Source organism: Candida pseudojiufengensis, assembly GCF_024610245.1.
Source record: "Candida pseudojiufengensis strain CBS 10847 chromosome Unknown scaffold5, whole genome shotgun sequence".
Classification (NCBI taxonomy): domain Eukaryota; kingdom Fungi; phylum Ascomycota; class Pichiomycetes; order Serinales; family Debaryomycetaceae; genus Lodderomyces; species Lodderomyces pseudojiufengensis.
The window spans coordinates 64,996-92,751 of NW_026261528.1; the positions used below are offsets into that span (position 1 = coordinate 64,996).

A 27,756-nucleotide genomic window follows, 5' to 3' on the forward strand; every position below is an offset into this window, starting at 1 on the left:
TATAAACCTATTATTGAATTTTTTAGCTCATCCTCATATTCGATTCATGACATTGCTTAACCTAAGTTTTCTCTTTTTCTCTTAATCTTAAAGATCTTTTTCTAACAGCCAATAAATTAGCTAATTGAATTTCTTTCTTTTTAGAAATTAAGAATTTTCTTTTCTTTATCTCATTTTCAAAAAAATTTTCAATTATTTGCAGTTTATATAATTTCATATATATTGGTTTTAATGCTTTATTATTCTTGATCTTTGTTAGGTATTCATTAAATTCAAATATATTATTATATAATAATTCAAATTTTATATTTTGTTGTGATATGTCAAATTGTTCAGGTTTATAATATTCATTTGGATCTTGTGGTGATGATTTTAAAGTTTTAGGTACTTTTATTTCATTATATTTTATTGTTCTTTTATATAATCTTTGATTATCAAATAATAAATAATATTCTTCTCTTGCGGGAGCATTGTTTTTAGTGATTATATTTGAATATATGGGATCAATTCTTGAAAAATCAGGTAAATTATTTGATTGATTTGAAATCCATGATCTAAATTTATGATTTTTAGATATATAATTAATTATTACATATAATGTTTTAAATTTATCTTCAATTAATAAATAATCAAATTTTGGTAAATTTTTTGGGTTGAAGTCTTGTTGATCTTCTTGTTGTATCTCTAGTTTTTCTTCTTTTATTTCGTCTCCTTCCTCTTTAATTTCTTCTTCTTCTTCCATATTTTCATCATTATATTCTTCTTCAAAACTTATAGGAGTTAAATTTCTAAACCATAAATAAACAATTTTTTCAAAATCATCTAACTCATACTTTGTAGTTGGTTCTAAAAATTTTAAAATTGATAATTTTAATTTATTTATAAATAATACTTTAGAATTTAAATCAGGAAAATAATTTAATAATTCTAATTCAAATAAATCCACATCAAATGATTCACTACCTAAAGGTTTTAAAAACGCTCTGAATTGATAAACCCAATTTATTACAAAAATATATTCATGTTTGTTTTTTAAATTTTTTAAATTTTTAAAATATGATTGATTATGATTTTGATTTGGTAAAATTATTGGATTTAAATATTTTTCAAAATTTAATTTTTGATCTTTTGTTCCAATTGTTAGATCTGATATTGAATAGGTCTGGTCATTGCTGTCTTCTTCTTCTACGGATCCATTTGAATGTAGTTGAGAAACCATTGTATTTTGTAGGTTTTTTTAATGTATTGTTGTAGAAGTTTGGAATTTAGCGTGTTTTTATTTTGATCTTTTTATTGAAAATTTAATTCCATTTTTGATATATTATTTTACTTTGTGTTTAGGGATTTTTAATTCTACAATCACCCAAAAAACATTGTTTAACCAGTATAAAATTTTACATATATTTATTAATTTAATTTATAAGCTATATAATGAATAAAGAATTGAATTGAATAACATAATTTTTATATATCTCGTAACACAATCACCCATGTTTTTATCTATTTTCATTTATTTCTATTTTCAATTCAATAATGCTTTTAATTTTTCATTTAATGATTTAATTAAAATCATTTCATTACTAATTCTAACTAATGCATTATGTTTTGATAAATTTGGTAAACCATCTTTTGTTTTTAAAGCTCTTTTACTTTTTCTTTCAATATCATTTTGATTATTATGATCAGGTAAATTTTCAAATTTTTTTAAATCTATAATAAGATTCAAACATCTATTATAAGCTGTTTTACATGCCATTCTTCTTTTTTGTTCTGATGCTGAATGATTTAATCTTTTTTGAGCTAATGTTAATAATGGTTTATTTGATGATCTTCTTCTTTTTTTTAATTTTGGTTGTTGTTGATTCTCTGATGATGATGATGAATTTGAATTTACTAAACTTAATGAGTTATCTTCTTCTGATGATGACATTTCTTCATCATCTTCTTCATCATCACTTTGTCTTTTTTTACATTCATCTCCTGAAATTGGTGGTGTTATTAATTGATTTGTGGTAGGTTCAGTTTTGATTTTTGGATCAGTAGTCGTCGGTATTGATTTAATTTGCTTTGAATTTTGAATAGGCTGTTGTAGTTTTGGTGATTTTATATTAGTTGATACTTTTTGTGTGAAAGTTTCTGTTGGAGCAAATGCTTCAGCTAATTCTCTTTTAAGAGTTTTATGATCTTGATTAAAATTACCACTTTGTAAAAAGGGATTATTCAAGATAGGTGGTTGTACAGTTTGTTGTTGAGATTGATTTTGCACTAATTGATGATGAAATGAATGTGGTGGTGATGGTTGTTGTATTATATTATCATTTATATTTAAATTTGAATTATATGATGATTTTTGTTGTTCATAAGGTGGTGAATGCATTTGTTTTGGCTGTTCATGAAGTTGGTTTTGATGATGATTTTGATTTTGATGTTGTGATTGTGATTGTGCTTGTGATTGTGACTGTAATTGTGATTGTTCTTGTTGTTTGAATGATGGTGTTGGTACTTTCATAGTATGCATTTCAAAATTAAAATCTAAATCAAGATCTTTATGAGCTTGAATATGATGATTTGTTGTTGAATTTGACCTATAAAATTGTAATGGATCAGCTGATGAATTTGGATTAGCTAAATTATCTAAAAATCTTTCTAAAGCATCTGATTCAGTATTTGTGAAAAATTGATCATATTCATCTTCTTCTTGTGGTTGTTGTTGTTGTTGTTGTGTTTGTTGTTGAATTTGTGTTTGTTGTAGTTGAAGTTGTGATGGACCATTTAGTATTTGTTGTCTTGAGAAGGCAAATTCATCCGGAGTTGGTTGTGTTTGTTGTAAAATTGGTGGTTGTACTTGCTGCTGTTGCTGCTGTTGTTGTTGTTGTTGTTGCTGCTGATTTATAGAAGATATTGAACCAGATTGATTATTTAAATTAGTAACATATTGACTATTTAATTGTTGAAATTTATTTAATTCTTCAAATGATCCAATAATTTTAGATTGTTGTAAATTATTATACATTGAAAAAGCTTGTTCAAAATCCATATCAGATGAGAAAATATCTAATAAATTATCAAATTCATTACTATTATTTTCATCTTCATTTATTGTTGTATTTTGTTGATTAATTGAATTATTCGCTATTGATTGATTCATTATTTATGTGTTGTATGTTTAAGTATAGGTATAATACTTTAAGAATTAAATTTGATCTTTGGTATGAAAGTAGACTGGTAAGATGTTTGTTGTTATTGTTGAAATTGTATTTGTTAAGGTCTTAAACTTGAAAAGTGTTTGGTTATAAATTTACTTCGTAATATAGTTTGAAGAAACTTATCAATCAAATTAAAGAAATGAAATTTTTATAAAACAAAATGAATATGATAGATAGATAGATCTATACTATAAATCTAATTGATTTGAATATGTGGGTATACCGATGAAAGGATGGTATTTATGAATTGTGAAAGTGATGATAGGTAGTAGTAGTAGTAGTAGTTTGAATTGTTTGATTGTTTGGTTGTTAAATTTTAAAATTTTAAAAGTATGGTAATTTGATTTTATTATATTATTGAGTTACTTAGTTGTTAGTTGTTAGTTAATTAGAGGTGGTTAATTAGTTAGTAGTGATTTAAATTATAGTAGTGTACAAGTAGCTAAAAAATAATAAATTACTTTTTTTATTTATTATTGTTGTATTATGAAGCTACCAACTGGAGTTAGTCTAATTTAAAGGAATATCATATAGGAGTTAACCTGTATATAAACTAATGTGATCATTTATATACAGTTTAATACCGAATCATACTTCAAAAAATAAAGTGGGGATACCATTTATATATGCAATAAAACTTAAATTATGCTATATCTAGACTGTTGATTGATTTACTACTAAAACCTTATTATGAATCTGTTCAATAAACTACAAAAGATGTAGAGAGTTGAACATCAATACAATAAAGTAAATGAGAAACATGTAGCTAGTTTGATACCACAAATAATCTCAAAGATTAGGTGATTTGATGAGTCCTTTGAGTTAGCCTAACAGGTTCGAACTAAAATTACTTATCTATTCTTTAAATTTGTGGTTATAACCTTTTTCAGATCAGTCAAATTAAAGGGTCAAATCATACACAAAAATGTATATCAACAAAAATTTAATCAAAGTTTATAATGACTAAATTGAATTAGAAGGATGATTACTTTCTTAGTATCCGATAACTTTACCTGTTTTTAAAATTTTGATGATTGAACTCAAACGTCAATTATTTTTACAGTTAAAGTCATTCTTTGGAAATAATATTAGCGCATATTATAATATTAAAACCGTTGAATAGAACAACAACAAGATTCCGTGATACAAATTTGAAAAATATATTCTACGGTACTTACTTACATATAAAGACTTCCTGTTATTATATTACAGTAATTTCAATACAATATAACGGTCCTTTTATTATATTTGTTCTCCTTTCATTGCTCCCCCACTACAACCGCAGTGATATCACTAAAATTTTAAAATTGATACGAAATTAATAAAAAATACGGGGCGAGCAATTAGAGCGAAAATGAAGAAAATACCATATTTAATAAACAGCACAGAAGGTAAAATAATAAGTTTCCTAAGCATAAGAATAACCCAAAAAAATCTGATATAATATCCTCTACTCTATCCAACGAATTTAACTCGTTGAGATTGAACTATTGTACAAAAAAATAGATATCAAACGAATCTAAAAGGTTTCAAATAGGTATCAAGTATTGAAATAGATCTATAAAAATAATAATAAAAGGCAGTGTCTTACAAGTTTCATAATCTTTTTCGTTTAATCTCGATTTCGTTTCTACAGATGCAATGCACTTCTCTAACATTCAATCTTTAAATTAAGGTGGGTGGGGGCATGACTGCGAAGGGGTGATGATTGCGAATGTGGTAGCACATCCATACATTAACTAATAAAGTCTTCATCATGAAACCATGCAAAAGACCTATATAAACTCTGAAAAATGCAAGTTTTATAAATGGCTGCTTATCTAACATGATCTGTCTTGAAGATAACACAGTTTTTTTGGTGAAATTTGAGTACTTTCGTATTTTCCAAATTTTTGGTGCAAATTTGCAGCAAATTTTAAAAAAAGTAAATTGAGTAGATCAAAATGACCTTCAGAAATACATCTAAAGTGATTCTGTGCTTTGATCATTTAAGTTGATGGAGCTAATCGAAGGTTTTATAAAGAAATTTCGTACTGCGGTACGGATGTCGCGATCATCACCCCTTCGCAGTCATGCCCCCACCCACCTTAACAGAATGATTTACGTATCTTTTGCTCGTAGGAGTTAAGCGTATTTTTAGATTTAGTGTTCATTAATTAGTTAAATCATTATAATTTTGTGTAGATTACATCAACTAAATTATTTATTTCTAATTTAAGTAAAAGAAGTTTCAAATTAAGGTACTACAATGTCTAACTATCCCTTTAATATAACCTTCCTTTCAAACTGTATCGAGTAATTTCAATTCCATTCTCATTAAGATTTAGACGTTATAATAATGGTTTTGTTACATCGACAATCTATACAACGTCTTAATAATATTGTTCGTATGTTTGTTTGTTTGTTATAATATATTATTAACATTATTAACAATATTCAAACGAATAAAACGTTCTTGATTATAGAGATTTCATAAATCGTTAACTCACTATAATTTAAAATTTTATCACTCTTGTGTACCTTAAAGGATAATAACATATACCGTATTATATTTTGTGTATGAGATCATTACAAATTTTAAATATCAACATGGTCATTAGAAGTTAAAGAAGTCTATTTGTTACAAAAATTGACGATATTATATAATCCTTTGAACTATTTGGTATCGTAATGTAATCACCACCCATGTTCTATATTAAACTTTTTAACTTATGACTGCTTCATATTGGTATGTTACTTAGTACAAGCTATTGACCAATTTTTGACTTTTATAGTTTGAAAGAGGTCTAGAACTTCCCCCATATTATACGCGTCTAATAAAGAGAAATAATAATATTTTGATTCGCGTACCAATGAAAAAAAAACAAGATGAACTATCAATGCGTAAATTTAGGATGAGATCTTTTAGAAAACATCAGAGTTACAAACCAACCAATCGTAGATAGGAAAATTTCATTCTGCTAATCAATCTTTATATTATCAATTCAATTTTGAAGTTATATGTCAAATACATCATTATCAACAAAATTATCGAATGTTTTACCAAAAAATTCAAAATTTAAATATTTATATATTCAATCAAATCCAATATATATAAAATCACCAATTCATCAACTTCCCAAACTAAAAAATTTATCAAATACTTTAAAAATTCGTCATTTTTTTATACTAATTGAAAATGATATTATAATATTAGGTATTGAAATATTTATATATTTACAAATTTTTGATAATTATATTGATCAATTTATATTTGTTTCAAAATGTGATACTGTTGGTTTGAAAGAGATAAATTTTAAAATTGGTGATGTTGTTAGAGAAGTATTGGATTTTATTATAAATTATGATATTAATAAATATCAAATTAAAGTTAAAAAGGAAAAACAAAGGAAAGATACTGATGACGAACCTATATATAATGGTTCGAATGAAACAAATGGTACACTTTTACTACTAAATAAATTGATTAACAATTTAAAGCAAAATCCACTGACTTTCAATCAACTTCCATATTATAATAAAAACCGATCTAATTCAAAACAACAATCACCAAAAACACTTTTAAAACTTCCAAATACAATTAATTTAAAACTTTGCATCTTCACAAAAACAGCACCACAATATATTTTCCCAAATTCTTCAAAAAATAAATTAAAACATAAAATAAATGGTCAAATTTTATTAAATTGGTGGTTAAAAATTGTAAATTCAATAACTTTAAATTGGACCACCAAGAAATTAATAATTCCAGGATCTGATAATCAATCTATATTAAATTTTATAAAACCATTTAATAATAATTGGTCAATTGGTCATATTTTTGATAACCACAACCAAAATGATTTAGCAATTTATTCTATCCCTTTATTTCCTGATGATCCAAAGGGAAGATTTTTAGAACATTTAATTATTGAAAATAGATATTCTAATATGAATATTTCACAATTTTATAAAGAATTGGGTTATAGACAAGAATTTAGAATTGGTGATTGTGTTGGATTAATTGGATGTGAATTTAAAAATTATATATTTGATAATAATACTACAACCACTGAGGATAAAGAAGATGATATAATTAAAGTAACAGTTTCCCAATATAAACAATTTATAAATTTATTAAAAAATATAAATTATAATATTGAAATTGATATAAATTATATGATTGAAAATGAAATACCAAATTTTTTTATAAATCAATTGGGATTTAGGGATTTTGAATATGGGGAAGTTATTGGAAGTAAAGAGGTTGATAATAGTAATTCAAAAACTCAAGATTTAGGTCAGAAACGTATTCAAACTAATGATTTAACTGGATTAATTAAACGAAAGAAGAAGTGATTTGATCTATACAATTCATGCATATTTAGCTTATTCAAGTTCGGCCATCTAAGTAATATCAGAACTGATGAATTATCAACGACTTTCATACATTTCAAGAACTTAGACATTACCTTTATAAATTCTTATCATCAACAAAGACCTCATAAAAATTTGTTATCAATCAAATTGATTAAATTAGTAGATCTTAGATCTGCTGAAACTACTTCGAGCACAAATTGATGATTGACTGCTTTTTCAAACACAGATCTCAGATTCAACACATAACAAAACAAATGTACAAATTCAAATGCAAATCTTGATAAAAAGATTATACTTTTAATCAAACCAAATCAACTCATTCATTTGTATAACATCAAGAAAAATGAAAAAATTTAAGATTATCTTATCAATTTTAATTTTTTCAATTTCTAATGTCGTTTTATCATTATCACCAGAATCATATTCATTATCAAAAAGATTTGGAATTTCATCATTTAAACCAAAATTATTTAATTTTAATCCAAATGATCATCAATCAACTTCTTCATCCCCTTTGAATAATAATTTTAATGCAATAAATAATGATGAAGCGATCACTAAGAATAACAACAACAATAATGATAACAGCGAACACATCATAAATCAATTATCAGAAATGCCACCATCACCAATGAGATTTCCACCAAAATTACCATTTCCCAAATGGCTTACAGATTTTACAGGATTAAAAGAATGGCCAGATTTAAATCCTCCTTATATACCATTAGATTTTATAAATTTTAATAAAATTGAAGATTTACCAATACATAAACAATCACAATGTTCAAATCCAATATTAAGAAGTCCAATTGCATGTTCATTTGATTGTTTTAATTGTGTTGAATTTGATGATATTTATACATGTCCAAAAATTTCACAAACTTTTGATGATGGACCATCACCACATACAAAAAAATTATTAAATGCATTAAAACAAAAAAACACCAAGACTACACTTTTCACATTAGGTGTAAATATTATAAGATTTCCAGAAATTTATAAAGAAAGTTTAGCAGAAGGTCATATAATGGGATCACATACATGGTCACATAAATTTTTACCAAGTTTAACAAATCAAGAAATTATTGCACAAATAGAATGGTCAATATGGGCAATGAATGCAACAGGAAATCATTTACCAAAATGGTTTAGACCTCCATATGGAGGAATTGATAATAGAATAAGATCTATTTTAAGACAATTTGGAATGCAAGCTGTGTTATGGGATTTTGATACATTTGATTGGAAAATGTTGGATAATTCAAATTTAAGAAATGAAAAAGACATATATAAGGATGTTTTAGATTTTAAAAATTTGAAACAATCAAAGGGGATAATATTAGAACATGATGCTATTTTAAGAACTGTTGATGTTGGAATTGAAATTTTAAATAATATCTTGGGTGATCATGAACAACTAACTATACCTAAATGTGTTGGTGGAATTGATTATATAAAAACTTTTGATAATCCTTAAATAATTGGAATTTGCTGTATTTAGTTATTATGAGTGATTATAGTGATTATGGACATCAGAATAAATTGTTCATTTATCTCGACTTATTAAGCTCTGGTTGATCTATTTGTGATATGAGATTCTCTTACTCTCAACTACAAATTCGATAGAGTTGCAAAATCAAGGGGTAAAACCAAAATCAAAATCAAAACCTACAAAAACAGTTGCAAAAAAGCTATCAAAATCAAATTGTTGAAGGTAGATGATAATCAATTCACCCCAAAATACTAAGATCAAATTCAAATCAAATTAAATTTGAAGATCAAATCCAAATCAAAATCGAATCATATCAAATCAGATCAAAAAAGTGAAATAAATATATACCTCAAACGTTTTATAAAAATATTCATAATATAATTTTACCTCCTTAAAACAAAGTATTTTTATTTTATACATACTTTTGATTAAAACGGTTTTGATAAATCAATAAAATAATAGAAAGATAAAGATGACGTTTGATTGAGTCTTAGATACGCCCTGTTTATCGTATTTATCGGATAAAAACTCTTAAACAAAAGGTCCTATTTTATTGTCTTTTAATTATAGATTATCACTTGAGTAAATGATTTTAATGTATTTATGTATGTCGTGGCAAAAGTATTGATGAAATCTTTGATTTGTTTAATAATCAATTCGGGACGATTAAGCAAGTTAGGATAAGTAGGATAAGAAGAATCTTCCATGAGGATGGTTTGTATCAATAGGATCATTAGGATATTCAGGAATATAAGGAAGAACTTAGACAAATATCTGAATACTAAGAATTTTGAATCCCGAGAATTGGAATAAAAAAGCCACTTTAATTCTTTGATAAAAACGACTCAAACTTGAAAAGAAATGATCAAAAAAACATTATCAAAAGAAAGGTATCATGGATGAATAATCAGTGATTTTAAATTTGAATCAATCAGTGATAAAAATAATCAACAAATTAATAAAATTAAATAAATAAAGTTTCTATCACATTATCATTATTTTTCTCTCGTCAATTAAAATTATATCGTCAATTTACTCGAATTATTATCATCAAAATATCTCAAAACTCTAAGAAATCAATAAATGCATAAGTATCAAGTAAATAAACAAGCTTATTTAATTTAAGTTTGCTCTACGTAACTTTATATACTTCAATAAAAGAAAAAAGGATTGGCGTACAGTAATATTAATAAAAATGGTGGCGATGATGCATGACTATGATTGATGCATTATAGATAGTAAAATTACTTATAGATATACATTTCAACTAACCACACCTATTTCAACTATAACCAATGCTCATATTTTTTTTCTATATTACTGTTATTGTTATTAATATTGTTATTGTTTATTCTGTGCAAGAGATGAAAGATATTTCAATTGTAAATCCTTTTTGTTTTATTGCTGTTTTGTGATTATCTATTGTTTACTTTATATTTATTTATCGTTTTCAAATTTAAATATTTTCTTATCTGTTGAAAGAAAGTTTCACGAATAATATTTTCATGAGAAGAGCAAAGTAAAGCAGATTGAAAAGGAGATGAAGTTTTCAATTCAATTTGATGGATTGTTCATAAAATTCGATAAGAAGTAATGATCTTAAAATGGTTTTGATATCTTTTGAAAGAAAGTATATTATGTATGCATGTACGTAAGTAGGTAAATAATGATAAAACAAAAAAAGAGGTAATTGTGGAATGTAAGCTAGGATTTAATATAATATAATAATAATATGGTATTAATTAAGTAAAAATAATAAACAAATCTTTCAAAAAATTTGAAAATATTTAAAAACAAATAATATAAAAAAATAGTAAGGTAATAATGATGGTGATGAATGAAATATTGAGAAATTTTTAATTGAATTAAAGCTTAATTCTAAATTCATAAATCTTAATTCTTGATTCAGATTCAGATTTTAATAATAAACTTATAAGCTTCAAGCTTCAAACTTCAAGTATTTCAAGCTAAAGCTTGAAAAACTTATTCAGTTTGGAAGCTTTCAGTTTAACCAGATACTTGTACAGGAGTATTATTATTAATAATATTTTCAGCTTTTGTTTTATATTCTTCTAATTTTGGATTAATTTTTTCTTTTGTATCAGCAATTAAATTTTCTCCACGTTTATAACCACTTGCATATAATTCTTGAGTTTGTTGTTTTATTGGTATTAAAACTTCTTCATTAAAAGTATTATAAGTTTTGTTGAAAGTATTTATTGAAGCATTAATATTTTTATTTACAAAATTTAAATCTTTTGAATTTTGTTGTTGTAATTCTTTGTTAAAAGTTGAAGAAATTGTTTTTTGAATTTCATCTCCTTTGTTTATTGTTGTTGAAGTAATATTTAATAAAATTGATTTTAAAGTATAAAAAATTTGAAATATACCATCTTCTGTTTTATTTTCTAATGGAGTTAAATAATGATTATTTATTTCAATAATTTTTGAATTAATTGGTTTTATAAAATTTTTTTCAAAATTTTGTAATTGTTGTTGAGGTAAATTTAAAAAATAATAATCAAATTTAATTAAAATTTCATTTATAATTGAATCAAATAATGTAAATAAATTATAAATTGGAGTAATTGAAATAATATTTATATTAATAAAATTATAAATTGGTAAAATTAATTGTTTATATAAAATTTGAATTATTGAAAATTGTAAAATTATATTTAAAAAATATTTAACAATTGAATATTGATTTAAATGATTTAAAGATTTTGAATCAAATTTTTTATTTGTTTTTGGAATTTGTTGATTAATTTGTTGTTTAACTTTATCAATTTGATCAGACATTGTAGTTGTAATTAGTTGTAATTAGTTGTAGTGGTGTAGTATGAATGTAGCAAATGTAGTAAATGTAGTAGTGATTCTAATTGCTAGTGGTTGTTGTTATTATATATACTTATATGATATATATATTTCAAGGGGTATTTATCACGTGTATGTGTAACTTAGTTAGATAAATCTAGTTGATTAATTGATTGAGTGTAATATCTAGATTTAGATATTAGATAGTTCTTTCTATGAAGAAGATATAATTGATTGATGAATGAAAAGATGAATGAAAACTAAGTAAATGGGTTGTAAAAAATCATGAACAAAGAAAATTTTAAAATTAAGGAAAATTTAAGGATTATTTATACTTCATTGAAAATATTAATTATCTATAACAACTTAAAGTCATATGAAAAAAAAAATAATTATTATAGGAAAAGAGAGAGATAACAAGTTTTGTAGTACAAAAGTATTAGTACCACGTCTCGTTTTGTACCACGATGATCGTATTAAATTTAGTACTAAAATTAATTCGTAATAAATAAGTCCACGTCTAAATTAAAACATGATTTTTCTGTTTCATATTAAAATTATGAAATTACTTTCTATTGTTTGTATAATAATAGATACATAATAGAACTTGATTATCTTGCTTAATTTGCTATGGTTTATACATATACAAATTCAAAGTATAAATGTCACGTTAGGTTTATTTCATTTGGTCTACTTCATTCTTGAAACTGTTTACAATATTTTTCATAAGATGATAGCTGAATATTTGGTTGGTTCATTGGTTATAATTATAAATATTATTTAGCATGTGATAATTTATTAATATATTATTTTTACTTATATAATAATAATTTAATAGACTAACTAATAATAATAATAATCTAAGTAAAACTAAACACAAAGATTATTTCTTACACAAACAACAAGTATTAGGAGTATTGTTATTAATCTTAATTAAGTAATTAAATATACTAATTAAGTAGTACTTAGTTAGTAGTACTTAGTTAGTAGTAGTAGTAGTAGTATTAAGTTTAAAGTTTAAATAAGAATAATTTGAGATGAGATATATTTTTCAAAAGATAAGTAGAACTAATTTGTTACTTCAGTAATGACTGTGCATTCAATATTCCAATTATAATATATCATTTAATACTTATTAACGTTATATGACTAACTTTCTCAATCAAATTATAATAATTATAATTTTGTTGAATCATTTAACTTAAGTTTAGACTATTTGAATTTCTATTTTTAAAACAAATATTTTTTTAATTTTATAACAAAGGATTTACAATACAATGTTGTTAACAATATGAAAATTGAAAAAAAAAGTAAATAAACGTTTGATAAGAGAATAAATTGTTAATCATATCACATCACTGTGAAAGAAAAAATAGTGGCTAGAATTTTAAGAACTTGGCCACTCGATGTACAATTTCATTATCTTTCAAATTATTTTATTCTATACTACATAAAGCAGAACAGACCAATTACGCTCATTGAGCAAAATGATGTGACATATTTTAATCATAATTTTGAAACACTGATTAAAATTGACCCATCTATCATCATATTCATTATTACAAAAGGTGACACACACCTCGGGATTTTGTGTTACACATATATTAATATTATTTTTCAAATTTTGCACCCGTTTAATTCCCTCTCCTAATAATTATCATATAGGCTAAAACTACAGTAATTAATTCAACCAACATTTTCCCCTTTTTTTAATTGGTTTTTGTTTTAAACACTCAGGACCTAATAAAAATTTATGTCATTGATACTACAGTATCTTATGATTTTATCATAATAATTATAATTAAAACATTTAATTTAGGAATGAAAATGATAAGCGACAGAATTTCTTTTCAAATAGAAAACTTAATATTACAAACTATGGAGTCTTTTAATTAAATAGTCAAATAGTTAATGTATCTACACAAATATTGAATATTAACAATCTTGTAAAGTTAATTAAGAGGTCAATGAAATCATCAAACTTAAAGCTTAAATTTGAATCAACTTCAATTAAGAAATTAGAGAATAAAAAAAGAAATTCAATTTGGGTATTGGGTAGATCTTTCTTTTTCTTCTTTTTCTTCTTGTCTTCAATTTGAATTTATAAACGGTGTTGGGAAATTGAAAAATTAATTGGACCTTCGATTTAAAATATAATTATTTCTTTATTATTTAATCCTCTTAATTAAGGAACGAGGATATAAAGTAAAATGTGTGAAGTAAGTGATGCTAAACTAATTAATTTATTACAATATAATTATAATAATTTATTATTAACAGATACTTCACCAACCAAATCATATTACTTTTACATGTGATACCAAATTTCTTTGAATCCTCAAAATACAAGTTAAATTACCTCAATTTTAACGATACATGAAGATCATTACTAAGACATGGATTAGAAGTTTAAATCAAAAGAGAGGAAATTAAGAGAGGTCTTCTTGCCACTTCTTCCTTCGTTCTTCGAATCTGTTTCAATTAAAACCCTTTGATAATCAAAAAAAGAAAATGAAAAGTATAAACGTTTCATAATTTTAAAAAAGGATCTACGTTTTAAAACATATTACACAAAAAAAAGTTAATCTTAACTTAAATTAAAACCATAAATGTAATACAAAAATTATGAAACCTAATAAAATGTATAATGCCACACTAGACTTTGTTTGTTAATTAAACTCACACATTTAATGAAAACAAGATTCATTAAGTTTTATTGGAAAACAATACATTAATTTTTCAATATCTAGCTTTCAAGTAATTTTAAACCTAATTTATTGGCATAGGTAAAAATCTAATAAGATCAAACGTTTGATAAATGTAAACCAAAAAATCTAATTTTACAAGGTAAGGTAAATCCGGGTCGTTTTGTTAAATAAATAATTTGTTGAATACATTTTACTTTATATGAAACGTTTGATTAAAATGTTTTTACAATTTGTCAAGTTCATTAGACGTGAAAGGACTCTTTAGTTTATTACTGTTTTAACTCAAATTTTTGTAAATTAATTGTTAATTAACTTACATGTGAGATCTACTTAGTTTATTCTTTCTTGATTAGGTTAATTAATTGACCAAACTTTTTCCGTTCATTTGTGTTTTTCCATCTTTTTTGGACCACATATTTTGAATTGTGTATTAGGAAGTAATAATTAAATTATAATTTTTGATAATATTCGCTTTTATGTCTAAATTTTAGCAGTTATTTAGCTATTGAAGCCCTTTCTCTCAAATGATTTAACTATGAGCTGATAAATATATTTTGAATGAATTAACTTCAAATCTAATAAGAGGAGGGGAAGAGAGGGGATAAATGAATAATAGATCTCGATTCTAATAAATTAGAATTGTTTATTTAATTTATCCTATTTTTGTATATTTTATATGAGAATACTTGTTTCACTTTCATTTTACACGAATGAGTAAACGAAGATTAATTGTTTGTGTTTACATTTTTGTAGTACTAGGTCTAATTGCTCATTCGAATGGTTGAAGAAGGAGACTTCGAGAGAGTATGGAAGAAAATTTATGAAAAGTAGACAGAATTGACGTACAAGTGATTGGTTTACGAATTGTACTAATCCCTAATTTGTCTATTCGATATCTAAAAGAAAACTACAACCGTGTAAGTTATTCGAATATTTGCGTAAAAGTTATTTTATTATATCCTCAGACTTTTTAGTAAGAGATGATACATTCCATATTCACGTACACTTTCAACAAGAATACTTAAAGTTTATTATTAAAAGATATATCATAATAATTATTGTTGTTTACATTCAGGAGGTGGTTGTTTTTCTTCATTATTACCCAGTTCTTCATTTTGTTCATCATCATCTTCATTTTCATCATCTTCATTTTCATCATCTTCATCATCATCATCATCTTCACCTTCTTCATTTGAAAATTCTCCTTCTTCATCACCTTCAAATTCATCAGGATAAGCATAATCTACTGCATCACCAGTAAACCAATCTACTGCTCTTGGAATTAAACGATCTTTTATTTCTTCACCTAATTGATAATCTAATTCTAATCTTGCTTCTAAATCTTCATCTTCTTCTTCTTGTTCTTCATCTTCATTATTTTCTTGTTCTTCGTCTATATTGTTATCTTCATCATTTTCTTTATTAAATTTTTTAGGTGGTTTTGGAGGATCAAAAAAATTGAAAAATGATTCAGTTGGAGTTAATTTTTCAACAGTTCTTGTTTGTTTTGTAGTTTTATTTCTTTGTTTTCTTCTTTCTATATTAATAGTTGGGTTTTTCTCTTTTGATTTCCAATTTATTTCACAACCATTTGCATGATCATAAACGAAATCTCCTGAATAACCTAATTCTGCTTGATAATGATAAGTTTTTGTTAAAATTTTATTATTTAAAAATTCATTATCTTGAAATTCGAATATTAATTCAAATCCTGGAGTATTTAAATATTTCATTCTTATATCAATTAAATTTGATAAAATTTCTGAATCTCTATCTGTTATAGTTTCTTGAATTGTTGTTAAATTTTCTAATGCAGTTAACCAAAATCCTGGAATACCTTTTTCATTATCATCTTCTTCTTCTTCTTCATCACCATCTTCTTCTTCTTCTTCTTCCTCCCTTTCCAAAGTTTCATCCAATTGTTTACCTTCTTCAATTTCATTTTCACTAGGTTCTATTTTCCCAATTATAATTTCTTTTCTTTTTAAATATAAAGGTTCATATTTTTTAAAAAATTTTTTTTCTAATTCTAATAATTCTTTTTGAAATTCTGCTTCTAATTTCATTTGTTGTTGTTGTATTGATTTTAAACCAAATATTCTATTTTTTATAGGTTTTGATAAATTTGCAATATAACCTGAATTTTTACCAACTAAATCACCTAATTTACCTTGAATCATAGATAATAAAACTGGATTATTAGCTAATGTTTGATTTAATTTATCTTCATTTATATCTTCATTAATTGTTGAAACTGTTGGAGGTTGAGATTTTAAATATGATGTGGTTACACTTGATGGTGTATTTTGTGGTGTAGGTGCTTTTGCAATATCACCGTTTTTCTTCTTGATTGGTTCAGACATTGATTAATTGATTTATTGATCTTTTATTGTGATGAAAGTTTTAATGGAAGAAGATGGAATTGATATTTCGGATTGATATTTTCATCTTTAATTTTTTTTTTTTTCTTCTCCTTCTCTTTACTTAGGATTATTATGATTAATACATCTAAAGTTTAACCTTATTTGTAAGGATTCGATCTGTAGAAAAGGTGATCCAGAATTTACATCTTTGTAATCGTTTTTCGAAGCAGTTATGGCTAGCTTGAGCATGTGTAAACGTTTTGATTCAAGCTTCTACTCTTCTTATTAGTGACTCATTTATCGCAATACCTAAGATCTGCGCGTTTCTTGATTAAGTAATTTTCAATTATCTAAACCATCATTTGAGCGAAAAATTTACAACATCATTATCAAAAGACAACCACCACATTAGAAAGTATGACAGGACTCACATCAGAATCCCTCAAAGAAATTATACAGAAGAGATTGGAAGCAGAATTAGTTCAAGTTGAAGATATGTCAGGAGGTTGTGGTCAAGCATTTGCAGTTATAATAGTTACATCTAAATTTCAAGGTAAAAATAAATTAGCAAGACATAGATTAGTTAATAATGAACTACGAGATGAAATAGCTGCTATTCATGCTTTTACTCAAAAGGGTTATACTCCAAAAGAATGGATAGATTTAGGAGGTAAAATATAGAAATTGTTTTTACCAATTATTTATTAGATTGTTTGATTTTAATCAATTGAGTTTTAAAGTCTAAATCATATTCCTTCTATAAACTTTTGCAAATTTAATGATAATTAATGTCCAAAATAACAATAGTGTAGCAAACATAATTATTATAATTATAGGATAAGCTTTTAATCCAATATCACTACTTTCAGCTAATAAACCAATTAAAAATGGAATACCAGCTGCTCCAGCTCCACCAAATGCACAAATAAATCCAATACCAACTGTTTGATATTTTGCAGGTAAAATATTAACCAGTGATACAACTGTAGTTGGGAAAATTGGTCCTACTACTATACCAGTTATAAAAACTATAATAAATAATATTAAAGTTAATTGAGTAAATGAAAAAAACCAAAATAATATATAACCAATTAATGAAATTAAAATATAAATTAAATTTGCTGTTAATTCAGTTTTAAAAAAATTAGCAGTAACAAATCCTAAAATTATTCTACCAATAGTTAAACCTAACCAAAATGTTGTAGCCATATATGATGAAACTTTATATGATAATTTTTTAACTCTTAATAAATAAGTGACTAACCAAGCTCCAAAAGAAGCTTCTCCTCCAACATATATAAATAAAATTGAAGCAAATGCCCATATAAGTGGCAGTTTAATAGCTTGACTAAAAGTAGCAGAATGTTCATTATTATCATTATTTTCGTCACTATCTTCATTAATTTCAAAATCATCTTTATTTAAATCATTTAATTCAAATTCATTTTGATTTTGATTTTGATTTTTACTTATTTCATGTCTTGATTGAGCTAAATATTTATATTTTTTAGGAGTTTCAAATCTAAAAGTATAAGCAACAAAAATTAAAATAGATGAACCACATATTGCTAAAAATATATAATATTGATTCCATTTCCAAGGATTAAATTTTTTTTCTAATAAAAAAGTAATTAAACTTGGAGTTATTAAACTTCCAATTCCATAACAACCATGTAAAATTCCAAGTAATTGATTTGAATCAATTAAATTACCCATCCATGCATTTAATGATGCATCTAATGCACCTAATCCAAGTCCATGCAGTAAATATCCCAATAAAAATATAAAATATGGAGGTTTCATTGATCCAATTATATAAGCTAAAGTCATTAATGTTGCACCCATTACAGAAACTCCTCTAATACCTAAATAATCATGACTTATATTATTTAAAATAGCCATTATTAAATAACCCATAACTGAGGTAAAAAATATAAGACTTACTTTTAAATCATTTATTTTATAATCTGATTGTAGTTCTGGTATAATTGTACCAACAGTTTGTTCACCTAAACCAAATAATATAAATACTAAAAATGAAGCAATAATTTGTAATTTTAATAATTTTGAATCTCTCCAATTATTTGAATCAATTGTTAAATTTTCTCCTTCAAATTCTACTTTTTTTGGATAAGTTTTTGATAATGAATTTTGTTCATTTGTTTCATTTATTTCATTACTTGTTTCATAACTATGACGATGTATTAACTCTTCTTCAACATCTGACATAATATTTGTAAAACTGACCTATTTTAGATGTTAACTAATGGTTGTTTGCTTTAATTATTCATTTGAAATCAGTACTAGTAAATTTAGATGGTTGTGATTAATTGTCTTTTTTTCAACGGAATTGATATGTTCCATATTGAATTTAAGAAATGATACATTTCGCTTTCTAAATCTAAATTTTTGAATTGAATTGAGTTTCAAGTTGAGTCAGAAATTTATTGAAGTGTCAAATTTGTTTCATACTTAAAACCATATTCATATATATTTATCCTTTTCATACTCGAAATAAATTCTTATACACCTATCACATATAGAATTATACTTCATTCTCATTGCAAAATGGATAATAAAAGTTTATTATATTTTGGTAATATAACTGATCTTCCTGAAGAATTAGATTCCACTCATATCAATTGTATACTACATGGTATGAGTATCAATGTTGATTTTTGTTTTAAAATTTTTGAAATATTTAAAGATAATGATAAATATCATTTAGCAGGTTCTTGTATATCGATATTTACAAGTAAATTTTATTTTAATTATTTTTTATTAAATACTTATAAACCAACTAATTTCAATTTTTATAATGGATTCGAATTTGAAAAATATAAACAGTTAATAATAAATTTACCATTTTTAAAATATAGTTTAATAAATTTGGTTATTATACAAAATAAAAGATACCTTAATGAACAAATAATTCTGTTTATTGATATACCAGAATTGAATATTTTAAATACTTCTTCTACTAACAATAATTTAACAGTCTACAAAGATCAAGTGAATAAAGCTCAAAATTTAGGATATATGTATAAATATTATGATGTTGAAGAGAATATATACTACGATGAACCAAAAAAAATTTCATTAAAACATATACCTGAGTATAAGGATCACAAAAGAATTCTTTATTATGATGAAGATATAGAAAATCAAGCTTTAAAACTACTTGAATAATCTTCACACAATTTACCTACATAACTTAACATTATATACTGGTTTAAATTCAAAGATGCTTTCCTTTTATTTGTAGTATCTACACCTTTTACATCATCGTCTGAGTATGACGGTGTTAAACACTTCTTGAGACTAATAGTCTTCTTGTCTTGATCTATAACCAAATTTCTTTCATAAATGAATTTGTAGTTTGCGTCCACTACTTTCATAGGATTTGTTTTATCATCAAATCCGTAATCATTTATAGACTTACATCACTTTTTGAAATCTCCAATTTAACATGGATTTTAATTCCAATAATGTCTGTCATTTGCTTATTCAAATAAAATCTTTATAAAAGCAGAGATCCTTTTCCAAAATATTCACCACCAAAAAAATCAGTATTATCTAACTCAAGACCAAATTTCAATGGTGCCCCTTTATAGTTAGCTAATACAGATAACACAACAAATACAGTACGATTATTATTTTCAATTTCTTTTGATTGTTACTTCATATCACTAAATTTAGACTTTATATATAATAGATTTATATCTTCTCTGTCTGCGTATGTTTCTACGTCAAATGGATGATCAATTATTCTTGAAGAATCTGTTGAATATACTTTTTCCCTTTTAAACTGTATTATCATATCTTCAATTATTTCTTTTGATACAATTTTATCTTTTTTCAATCTATATATGAAATAAGCATTGAAAAAACTTGCTGTGACTAATATATCGTTTACAATTTCTTTCATACCTTCATCGCATCTTGAATAGTATTTTTTAAAATCTTCAATATAACCATAGAAAGTAGCATAAACCAATAGTTCTTCTTCATCTTCTGTTAAACTCATGATAAATTATACCAAACAAGCATATACTAACATTTTATACCTCTTTTCTAATTCACTATATGTTGGGATATATTAAGATATATTGATGTTATAAACTTTCTTGAGTACCTGTGATATCTGTAGTCTCTCCTATATGATTTGATAAAAACCTTGATGATGTAAATAAGTTGTTGCTTAATTTCTTAGTTATCTAATCACCTCTCAGGATATAAAGAATTTCGTCACATTATTTAAATCTCAACATTCAGCTGATCCTGCATGTTGAACTTCTGCACTGGATTCATTTTTGAATTATTTATGCTCAATGCCAAAATATAGCTTGAAACACTTTACTGTGTAATTGTGGAGTGAAAAGGGGTTGTCATACATGTTGATAATAATGAATATGATTAATGAGGTTAGGCGTGAAGAGGTAGAGAAAACTATAATTAAATCCCAAAGTCTTTTCCATACTCAAAGATCAAAGTACCCTTGATTTTACAAAATCGTAAATTTATTAAATTTTCGTTCCGACGATCTTTACACGTGCCGATAATTAATAAATTGAAATCTTGAAATTTTGAACAAATCTTGATAAAGCTTTAAAAAAAAGCTTGGTCTTTTGAAATTCGACTCAATTCACATGTTTTGACTCACACTTTGACACCTTAACGAACAATGTCAGCCGTTTTGACTGAGACGAATTTATTCAAACCTATAACTATAGGAAATGGCATACATTTAAGTCACAGAATAGTACATGCTCCCACATCAAGATCCAGATCTACTAACGATGGTGAAAATTTCCCAACTGATTTGATGATTAAATATTATGATTCAAGATCTAAATTTGAATATTCATTAATTGTATTTGAGTCATGTTTGGTATCACCTAGAAGTGGTTTAGTACCGTTTAAGTCAGGAGTTTTCACCACTGAACAATGTGAAGCATTGAAGAAAATCACAGATAAGATTCATGAAAATAAATCATTTGTTTCTTGTCAAATATTCAGTCCAGGTCGTGTTTCAAATATTCAATTAGTAAAAGATAAAGGATTACCGTATTTGGCTCCTTCGGTCATTTATCATGCTGAAGGTCACAAGATCACAGCTGAAGAATTAAATTATCCATTAAAAGAATTAACAATAAACCAAATTCATGATATTCAAGAAGATTATGTAACAGCTGCGGTAAATTGTTTAACTAAAGGAGGTTTTGACTTGGTGGAATTACATGGGACTTCAGGATTTTTGATTGAACAATTTTTATCTCCAATTTCAAATACTAGAAATGATGAATATGGTGGTAATCTTGAAAATAGATGCAGATTTTTGATAGAAATAATAACAAAATTCATAGATCATCCACAAATAGGTAGTTCTAAATTTGGTATTAGATTATCTGCTTGGTCAATTCATTTTGGAATGAATTATCCAGAAGATAAGTATCCTATAAATGATACATATCCACCATTGTTATTCTGTCAATATATTTTAAATCATTTAGAAGATTTGAAAAAAAATGGTAAAGAGATTGCTTATGTTTCAATAATGGAACCTCGTGTTTCAGGATCATTTGACCAAGATCCTGATGGGAAATCTAATTCATCATTAGTTAAAGCTTGGTCAGGAAAATTGATTAGAGCTGGTGGATATGCAACTAATTATAAAGGTGATCCATCGATACTTAAATCTAACAATCCAAATGTAAAGATTACTAAAGATGGAGAAGTAGAACATTATTCATCTTTAAAACAAGATATAAATGCAGATGATAGAACTTTGATTGCATTTGCAAGACCTTTCACATCAAATCCTGATCTTGTTCATAGATTAAAAAATAATTTGGAGTTAGATTTATATGAAAGACCTTTTTTCTATTCTCATCAGCTTGAAGGTTATTTAACATTCGGTAACTATGTGGATGAGAACTTATACTCAAATACTTTACAATTTCCAATAGACGAATTGAAAAGAGAAGGAATCTCATTAAAAAGTAAGTAGACTTATAGAGTCAATCTACATTTATTTGTAGGTAGAATAGATTAATAGACGTGTTTTAACATTTTGTGTAACGAAATTATTTGCAACTTTTTTAAACTGATGTAAGAGAAAAATAAACAATAGATCTAAGTATACACTTTATATTAATCATTCAAAAGTTTATGATAATTAGACATCAACTACTATACCACCCATATGCAATCAATGAATACGAAACTTAAATTTTACAAGAATATACGGCATAAATCACGATAACAAAAAATGAGTTATGTATCAGATTCTGAAGAAGAATCAATTGTACCGGTAACATCACTAATATCAAATCATAAATTGAATGAAAAACTCAAAAATTTGTCATCACATCAGAGGAATAATATTATAAAAATGGTTCAAATCTTGATGCCCAAGATGAATTCCACCACTGTTCCAAATCCAGATATCATTGACGATAGTGAAGATGAGGCAAATGATCCGCTTCGACTATTTGATTTCATACCTCATAACGAAGAAACTCGAAATATTACTGATTGTACAGAAGAAGACGTCCTTGTAACCGAAAATAAAGAAAATGAAAACCATTTGAAAGCTTATATGAGTTCTAAAGCTCAAGATTATGCACCCATAAGGACTTTAAGAAAAAGGAATTTTGCAAGTACTCATCCATACTTATCAGATCAAGCTTATTATTTAGGTTTAGCGGACATTAGTGAATTAAATTCTATATACGAAGAAAATAATCATAGTCTTGAATCAATTGTTAAATTACTTAATTATAATTATATGAAATTGAAAGAAAAATACCCAAGAGATGAAAAATTTAAACAAAAAAACTTTTATGCAATTTTAGGAAAACAATCTAAAGCTGCTCAACAAGTTGAAGCTGAAGAATCAGGTACACAAATATCAAATGATGTTGAATTTGAAGAACTGCAAAATGCAGCGAACGAAATATTACCACTGCAAATGCTGGTTCAAGAGTTTGCGGCATCTGAAATTGAGTCACCAGAAGAAAGTCAAGATGAAGATGAAGGTTCTTCTAGTGATGATGAGGAAATTCAAGATAAAGATGTTTACGTTAGAGTTGGTGGTAAATTTAGAAAAGAAAAATCTGCATTGAAAGGAATTTTACCAGAATCTGCAAAACATTTACCTATTTATCGTAACAATAAACAAAATGGGAGAAAAAATTCAAAACAAAAAACAATCGAAATTAGAAAAGGAATGGCTATAAAGAAAAGTAGAAAGAATAGATCTTTAAATGTAAGAGAAACTATGGATGATTTGATTGATGACAATATTTATAGTGAGGATGAAATTGATTTTCAAGCGACAAATTATCAGAATATTGATCAACTTGCCGATTTGGAGAATGATTACAACATAAATTACACTAGTGACACGTTCGACCAGTGGGATGACTCTTCATCGATAGATAACACTAATTTTGATGGTACTTTTCCGGGTGCACGTTCTGTTTCACCAATAGTGTTGTCGGACTTTTCAGACTCATCCATGGAACCAGAATCAGATGACGATTTAAATTTATTTGTTCACTCGGACCATGAAGAGGAAGACTTACAAGCAGTCATCGATCTAAATGATGAAGCTATAGAAAGTAGTGTGATTGATAGAATGTTGGCTCCAAATAACATACGTAAATCTAATCCCAGCATTAAACCCAACAAAAAGTCATCAAACACCACAACAAAACCAAGATCTTCAAACACAAAGGCTTCAGGAACCCCTAGTAAAAGAAATGGTTCTACAAAGTCCAATAAAAAACCAAAACCCCCATCACGAACCCCTAAACTGAAGACAAAACACAAGCAATCAAGATTATTCCGAGAATCATATCGACAATTGTCAGTGAAGCCAATTTCCAGAACTCAATCCACAAATAAGAGGAGAAAGAAAGAAAATACGAAACAAAAATCAATGCAAAAATCAATAGACAAATACATCAATCCTGGACGAGTAGATAATTTAAGAACCCCTATATACGCTACAACTGCATTTGAAGCTGAAGGTAACCAATCAATTAAAGTTACAAAATATCAGAAATACTCCACAAACTCAAACATAATCAACTTATCCACTCAACCAGAATTTGTTCCTGGGTGTATACTCAATCTTATTTCACTTAATCGACTACATCATGCAGCAGATGGGAAATCTTTACATAAGTTCACCGATCCTATTGAACTAACTTATAAAGAAACCAAATTTTGTTTCTCACTTATTAATTTGGAAAATTCAATCGATGGAGCTGAGTCATTGTTAAAACTGATTAATAATGACATTTTAAAACTGAATTTAAATGGTAAAGAATTTGAAAGAAGTATTTACGACTGTATGAAAGGATTAATAGGATGGTACTTACTTCTGCAACGCTCTCCTACATTAGTGGAATGGGCTTTGGTTAATTCCTTATTGTCAAATGTCAAAGAAAGCACCTTGATATCAAATTCCAACAAATTATTTTTTGTTCCATATGTAATTTTACTACAATACGTAATGTTTATTGGGGAGCAAATTAATGGCATAGGGGCTAATGGAAAATTTTGTGTTCAATCAAGTGGTACTTTTTATTGGAGTTTGTGGTTCCCCATGTTTGATTCTAATGATTTTGAAAAAATTAATTATGCTGGTGGAGATGGTATTAGAAGCAAAGAGACGGAATCTTTTTATATTATTTGCACTATATTAGAACTTCAAAAATCTTGGTGGTCAAGTATTACAGCTTCAATTGATGAATTCTATACCTCGTTTGATCTTGAAATTTTGTTAGAGGCAATCTTTTGTTTAATTCAAATCTCAAGAACACCATCATGGAAACCATTACAAGCTTATTTCATGAAACTTAATGACGATATGGATGCGGGCATTTATTATCGTTACGTGGACATTTTATATAGTACATGCCAATTCAGAAACTGGCATTTAGATGAAAGTTTATTGTTGCAAATACATGGCAGTATTTTGAAAAGGAACTTTGCAAATTTACAAGATGAAGAAATGGATCAAGAAATATATCATCAAATCAAGTCTAGATATGACATCGGCGGAGAATCATTTTATGATAGATATATGCAACTATTGTCATGGCATATATCATCCATGTCGGATGATTCTCAGGTTAAAAGGTTCATTACCAAGCTATACTCCTCAAATGATTTCCAATACTCAAACGATAAGAAACATAGAGTAATGTTCATCAATAGATTTAATTTAATAATTTTGTTAGCTCTGTATTCGTCTTCAGATCAAAGAAATCAAATACTGAATTTAATTAATTCTATGAAAGATGTAACAGACTTAAAATTTGTAAAAGCTGCAGTCAAAGGTCTTACTGTCACAACACAAATCATTTTCTCCAAAAAATTGAAGTTGCCAATGGATGCATTGCAAGCGATAATGATTAAATTAAATTCCATTTGGTTCAATAAACCGGGTATGAAGAAATTATGGAACTATTTTATGTCACCAATAAATAAACTAGTAGATGACAATGCTGATGAAGCTTTCCAATTCTTACTATTGGCGAAACCGTTGAATGTAAACACAACTAAACAAATGAATAATGGCATTATCAATTTATGTTTGAAGATTATCCAATCACTTAATTTACCGAAGTTGAATCATGCTCAAATCAAAATCATTCAAAATGTAAGCGGTATTAGTTTAAAGCTATTAGAACACTACATGATGGAAAATTCAGATAGAAATCAAGAGGTAATTAAAAATTGTATATCTTTGTGGATTCTGACTTGGAACGCACTTGGAAATAATTGGGATCAAATTGTTTTACAAAAATTTCCATATATAGGAGTTGAAAGTGAAAGAGAGAAATATGTTTTATTCTTTTACTCTAAAGTGCTTGTTTTTCATGACATTAGATCATGTAAGGAGATAGTCATATCAAATATATTGAATGGATTGATGTTACCAAAACCACCTGTTGATAGTATTGAGTTGATGAAAGCTCTAGCTTATAAGAATTGGGATTGTTTTTCATTCATGAAAATGTATAACTTTGACAATATGGAACATCCAAGGTTGAGATTCAATATTTTTTCAAAATTGATTCATAGTTTATCTACTAGATCTGATTTCAGTACCTTTGTTTCAGAAACTTTGAAGAGATTGATTAAGGACATTTGGGATAAAGATTTCGCAAATTCAGTTTTAAAAGAGTTAAGTAAATATACAAATTTGGATTTTAAAGCTCAAACGCAAATAACAGAATTATCGAGTAAAATTGGGTATGATCAACCACAATTTCAAATATTACCTTTTGAACAACAAATTGAAGCAGTCGATATAGAATTATCTAAAGATGATGATGAATTCGAAACTGAAGATCTTGATATTTTATATTACTTTATGGGAAAAGAGAGTACAAACAAAAACTGGCACGTCATTAATAAATTGGTTTATCAATTTCATAAAGCACTTTTCAAGTATAAATTCAAATTGACTAATTGTAAGTTTTACGGTTTTTTGAACTTGCTTCAGACAACTTGGCAGAATGATGGAGATAGAGACTATGACGAAAGTAAAATTTTAGCCATGATTACTATTTGTAATCTTTTCTTCGATATTAAATACATTTTATTTGAAGGTTATTGGCCGTCGAAAACGTTTGAAACATTGTATGAGAATTTGAAAGTCTATGTTGGAGAGTTTAGTCAGCACGGCCACTCAAATGCTGAGTTTAAAGAGGCGCTTGAAAAAATACTTAAATAGCATTCTTAATGAGTTAATGAATTGTATAATAAAATTTTTATCTTTAATTACATGC

General features: G+C 26.1%; 11 protein-coding genes across 11 annotated transcripts; 6 read left to right on the forward strand and 5 right to left on the reverse strand. All coding sequences in view use genetic code 12, as the record gives it.

The window, feature by feature from the left end:
* Window positions 1–61: 61 nt before the first annotated feature.
* KGF55_002347 (uncharacterized protein) lies at window positions 62–1,219 on the reverse strand (the record flags this gene model as incomplete). The annotated part of the gene is made up of 1 exon (XM_051757021.1): window positions 62–1,219. One exon carries the CDS (start codon window positions 1,217–1,219, stop codon window positions 62–64), a length of 1,158 nt encoding a protein of 385 aa, XP_051614608.1.
* A 303-nt stretch (window positions 1,220–1,522) lies between these two features.
* Window positions 1,523–3,148, reverse strand: INO2 (Ino2p; the record flags this gene model as incomplete). The annotated part of the gene is made up of 1 exon (XM_051757022.1): window positions 1,523–3,148. One exon carries the CDS (start codon window positions 3,146–3,148, stop codon window positions 1,523–1,525), a length of 1,626 nt encoding a protein of 541 aa, XP_051614609.1.
* Window positions 3,149–6,206: 3,058 nt separating this feature from the next.
* Window positions 6,207–7,544, forward strand: RTT109 (H3 histone acetyltransferase; the record flags this gene model as incomplete). Its single annotated transcript, XM_051757023.1, has 1 exon — window positions 6,207–7,544. One exon carries the CDS (start codon window positions 6,207–6,209, stop codon window positions 7,542–7,544), a length of 1,338 nt encoding a protein of 445 aa, XP_051614610.1.
* A 364-nt stretch (window positions 7,545–7,908) lies between these two features.
* CDA2 (chitin deacetylase) lies at window positions 7,909–9,042 on the forward strand (the record flags this gene model as incomplete). Its single annotated transcript, XM_051757024.1, has 1 exon — window positions 7,909–9,042. One exon carries the CDS (start codon window positions 7,909–7,911, stop codon window positions 9,040–9,042), a length of 1,134 nt encoding a protein of 377 aa, XP_051614611.1.
* A 2,022-nt stretch (window positions 9,043–11,064) lies between these two features.
* KGF55_002351 (uncharacterized protein) lies at window positions 11,065–11,859 on the reverse strand (the record flags this gene model as incomplete). The annotated part of the gene is made up of 1 exon (XM_051757025.1): window positions 11,065–11,859. One exon carries the CDS (start codon window positions 11,857–11,859, stop codon window positions 11,065–11,067), a length of 795 nt encoding a protein of 264 aa, XP_051614612.1.
* Window positions 11,860–15,637: 3,778 nt separating this feature from the next.
* NAP1 (histone chaperone) lies at window positions 15,638–16,945 on the reverse strand (the record flags this gene model as incomplete). Its single annotated transcript, XM_051757026.1, has 1 exon — window positions 15,638–16,945. The coding sequence occupies one exon, from the start codon at window positions 16,943–16,945 to the stop codon at window positions 15,638–15,640; it is 1,308 nt and encodes a 435-aa protein (XP_051614613.1).
* A 417-nt stretch (window positions 16,946–17,362) lies between these two features.
* KGF55_002353 (uncharacterized protein) lies at window positions 17,363–17,626 on the forward strand (the record flags this gene model as incomplete). Its single annotated transcript, XM_051757027.1, has 1 exon — window positions 17,363–17,626. One exon carries the CDS (start codon window positions 17,363–17,365, stop codon window positions 17,624–17,626), a length of 264 nt encoding a protein of 87 aa, XP_051614614.1.
* Window positions 17,627–17,686: 60 nt separating this feature from the next.
* KGF55_002354 (uncharacterized protein) lies at window positions 17,687–19,174 on the reverse strand (the record flags this gene model as incomplete). The annotated part of the gene is made up of 1 exon (XM_051757028.1): window positions 17,687–19,174. One exon carries the CDS (start codon window positions 19,172–19,174, stop codon window positions 17,687–17,689), a length of 1,488 nt encoding a protein of 495 aa, XP_051614615.1.
* Window positions 19,175–19,513: 339 nt separating this feature from the next.
* On the forward strand, window positions 19,514–20,134 carry KGF55_002355 (uncharacterized protein; the record flags this gene model as incomplete). The annotated part of the gene is made up of 1 exon (XM_051757029.1): window positions 19,514–20,134. One exon carries the CDS (start codon window positions 19,514–19,516, stop codon window positions 20,132–20,134), a length of 621 nt encoding a protein of 206 aa, XP_051614616.1.
* Window positions 20,135–21,629: 1,495 nt separating this feature from the next.
* On the forward strand, window positions 21,630–22,955 carry KGF55_002356 (uncharacterized protein; the record flags this gene model as incomplete). Its single annotated transcript, XM_051757030.1, has 1 exon — window positions 21,630–22,955. One exon carries the CDS (start codon window positions 21,630–21,632, stop codon window positions 22,953–22,955), a length of 1,326 nt encoding a protein of 441 aa, XP_051614617.1.
* A 261-nt stretch (window positions 22,956–23,216) lies between these two features.
* Window positions 23,217–27,701, forward strand: MMS22 (Mms22p; the record flags this gene model as incomplete). Its single annotated transcript, XM_051757032.1, has 1 exon — window positions 23,217–27,701. The coding sequence occupies one exon, from the start codon at window positions 23,217–23,219 to the stop codon at window positions 27,699–27,701; it is 4,485 nt and encodes a 1,494-aa protein (XP_051614618.1).
* Window positions 27,702–27,756: the final 55 nt, after the last annotated feature.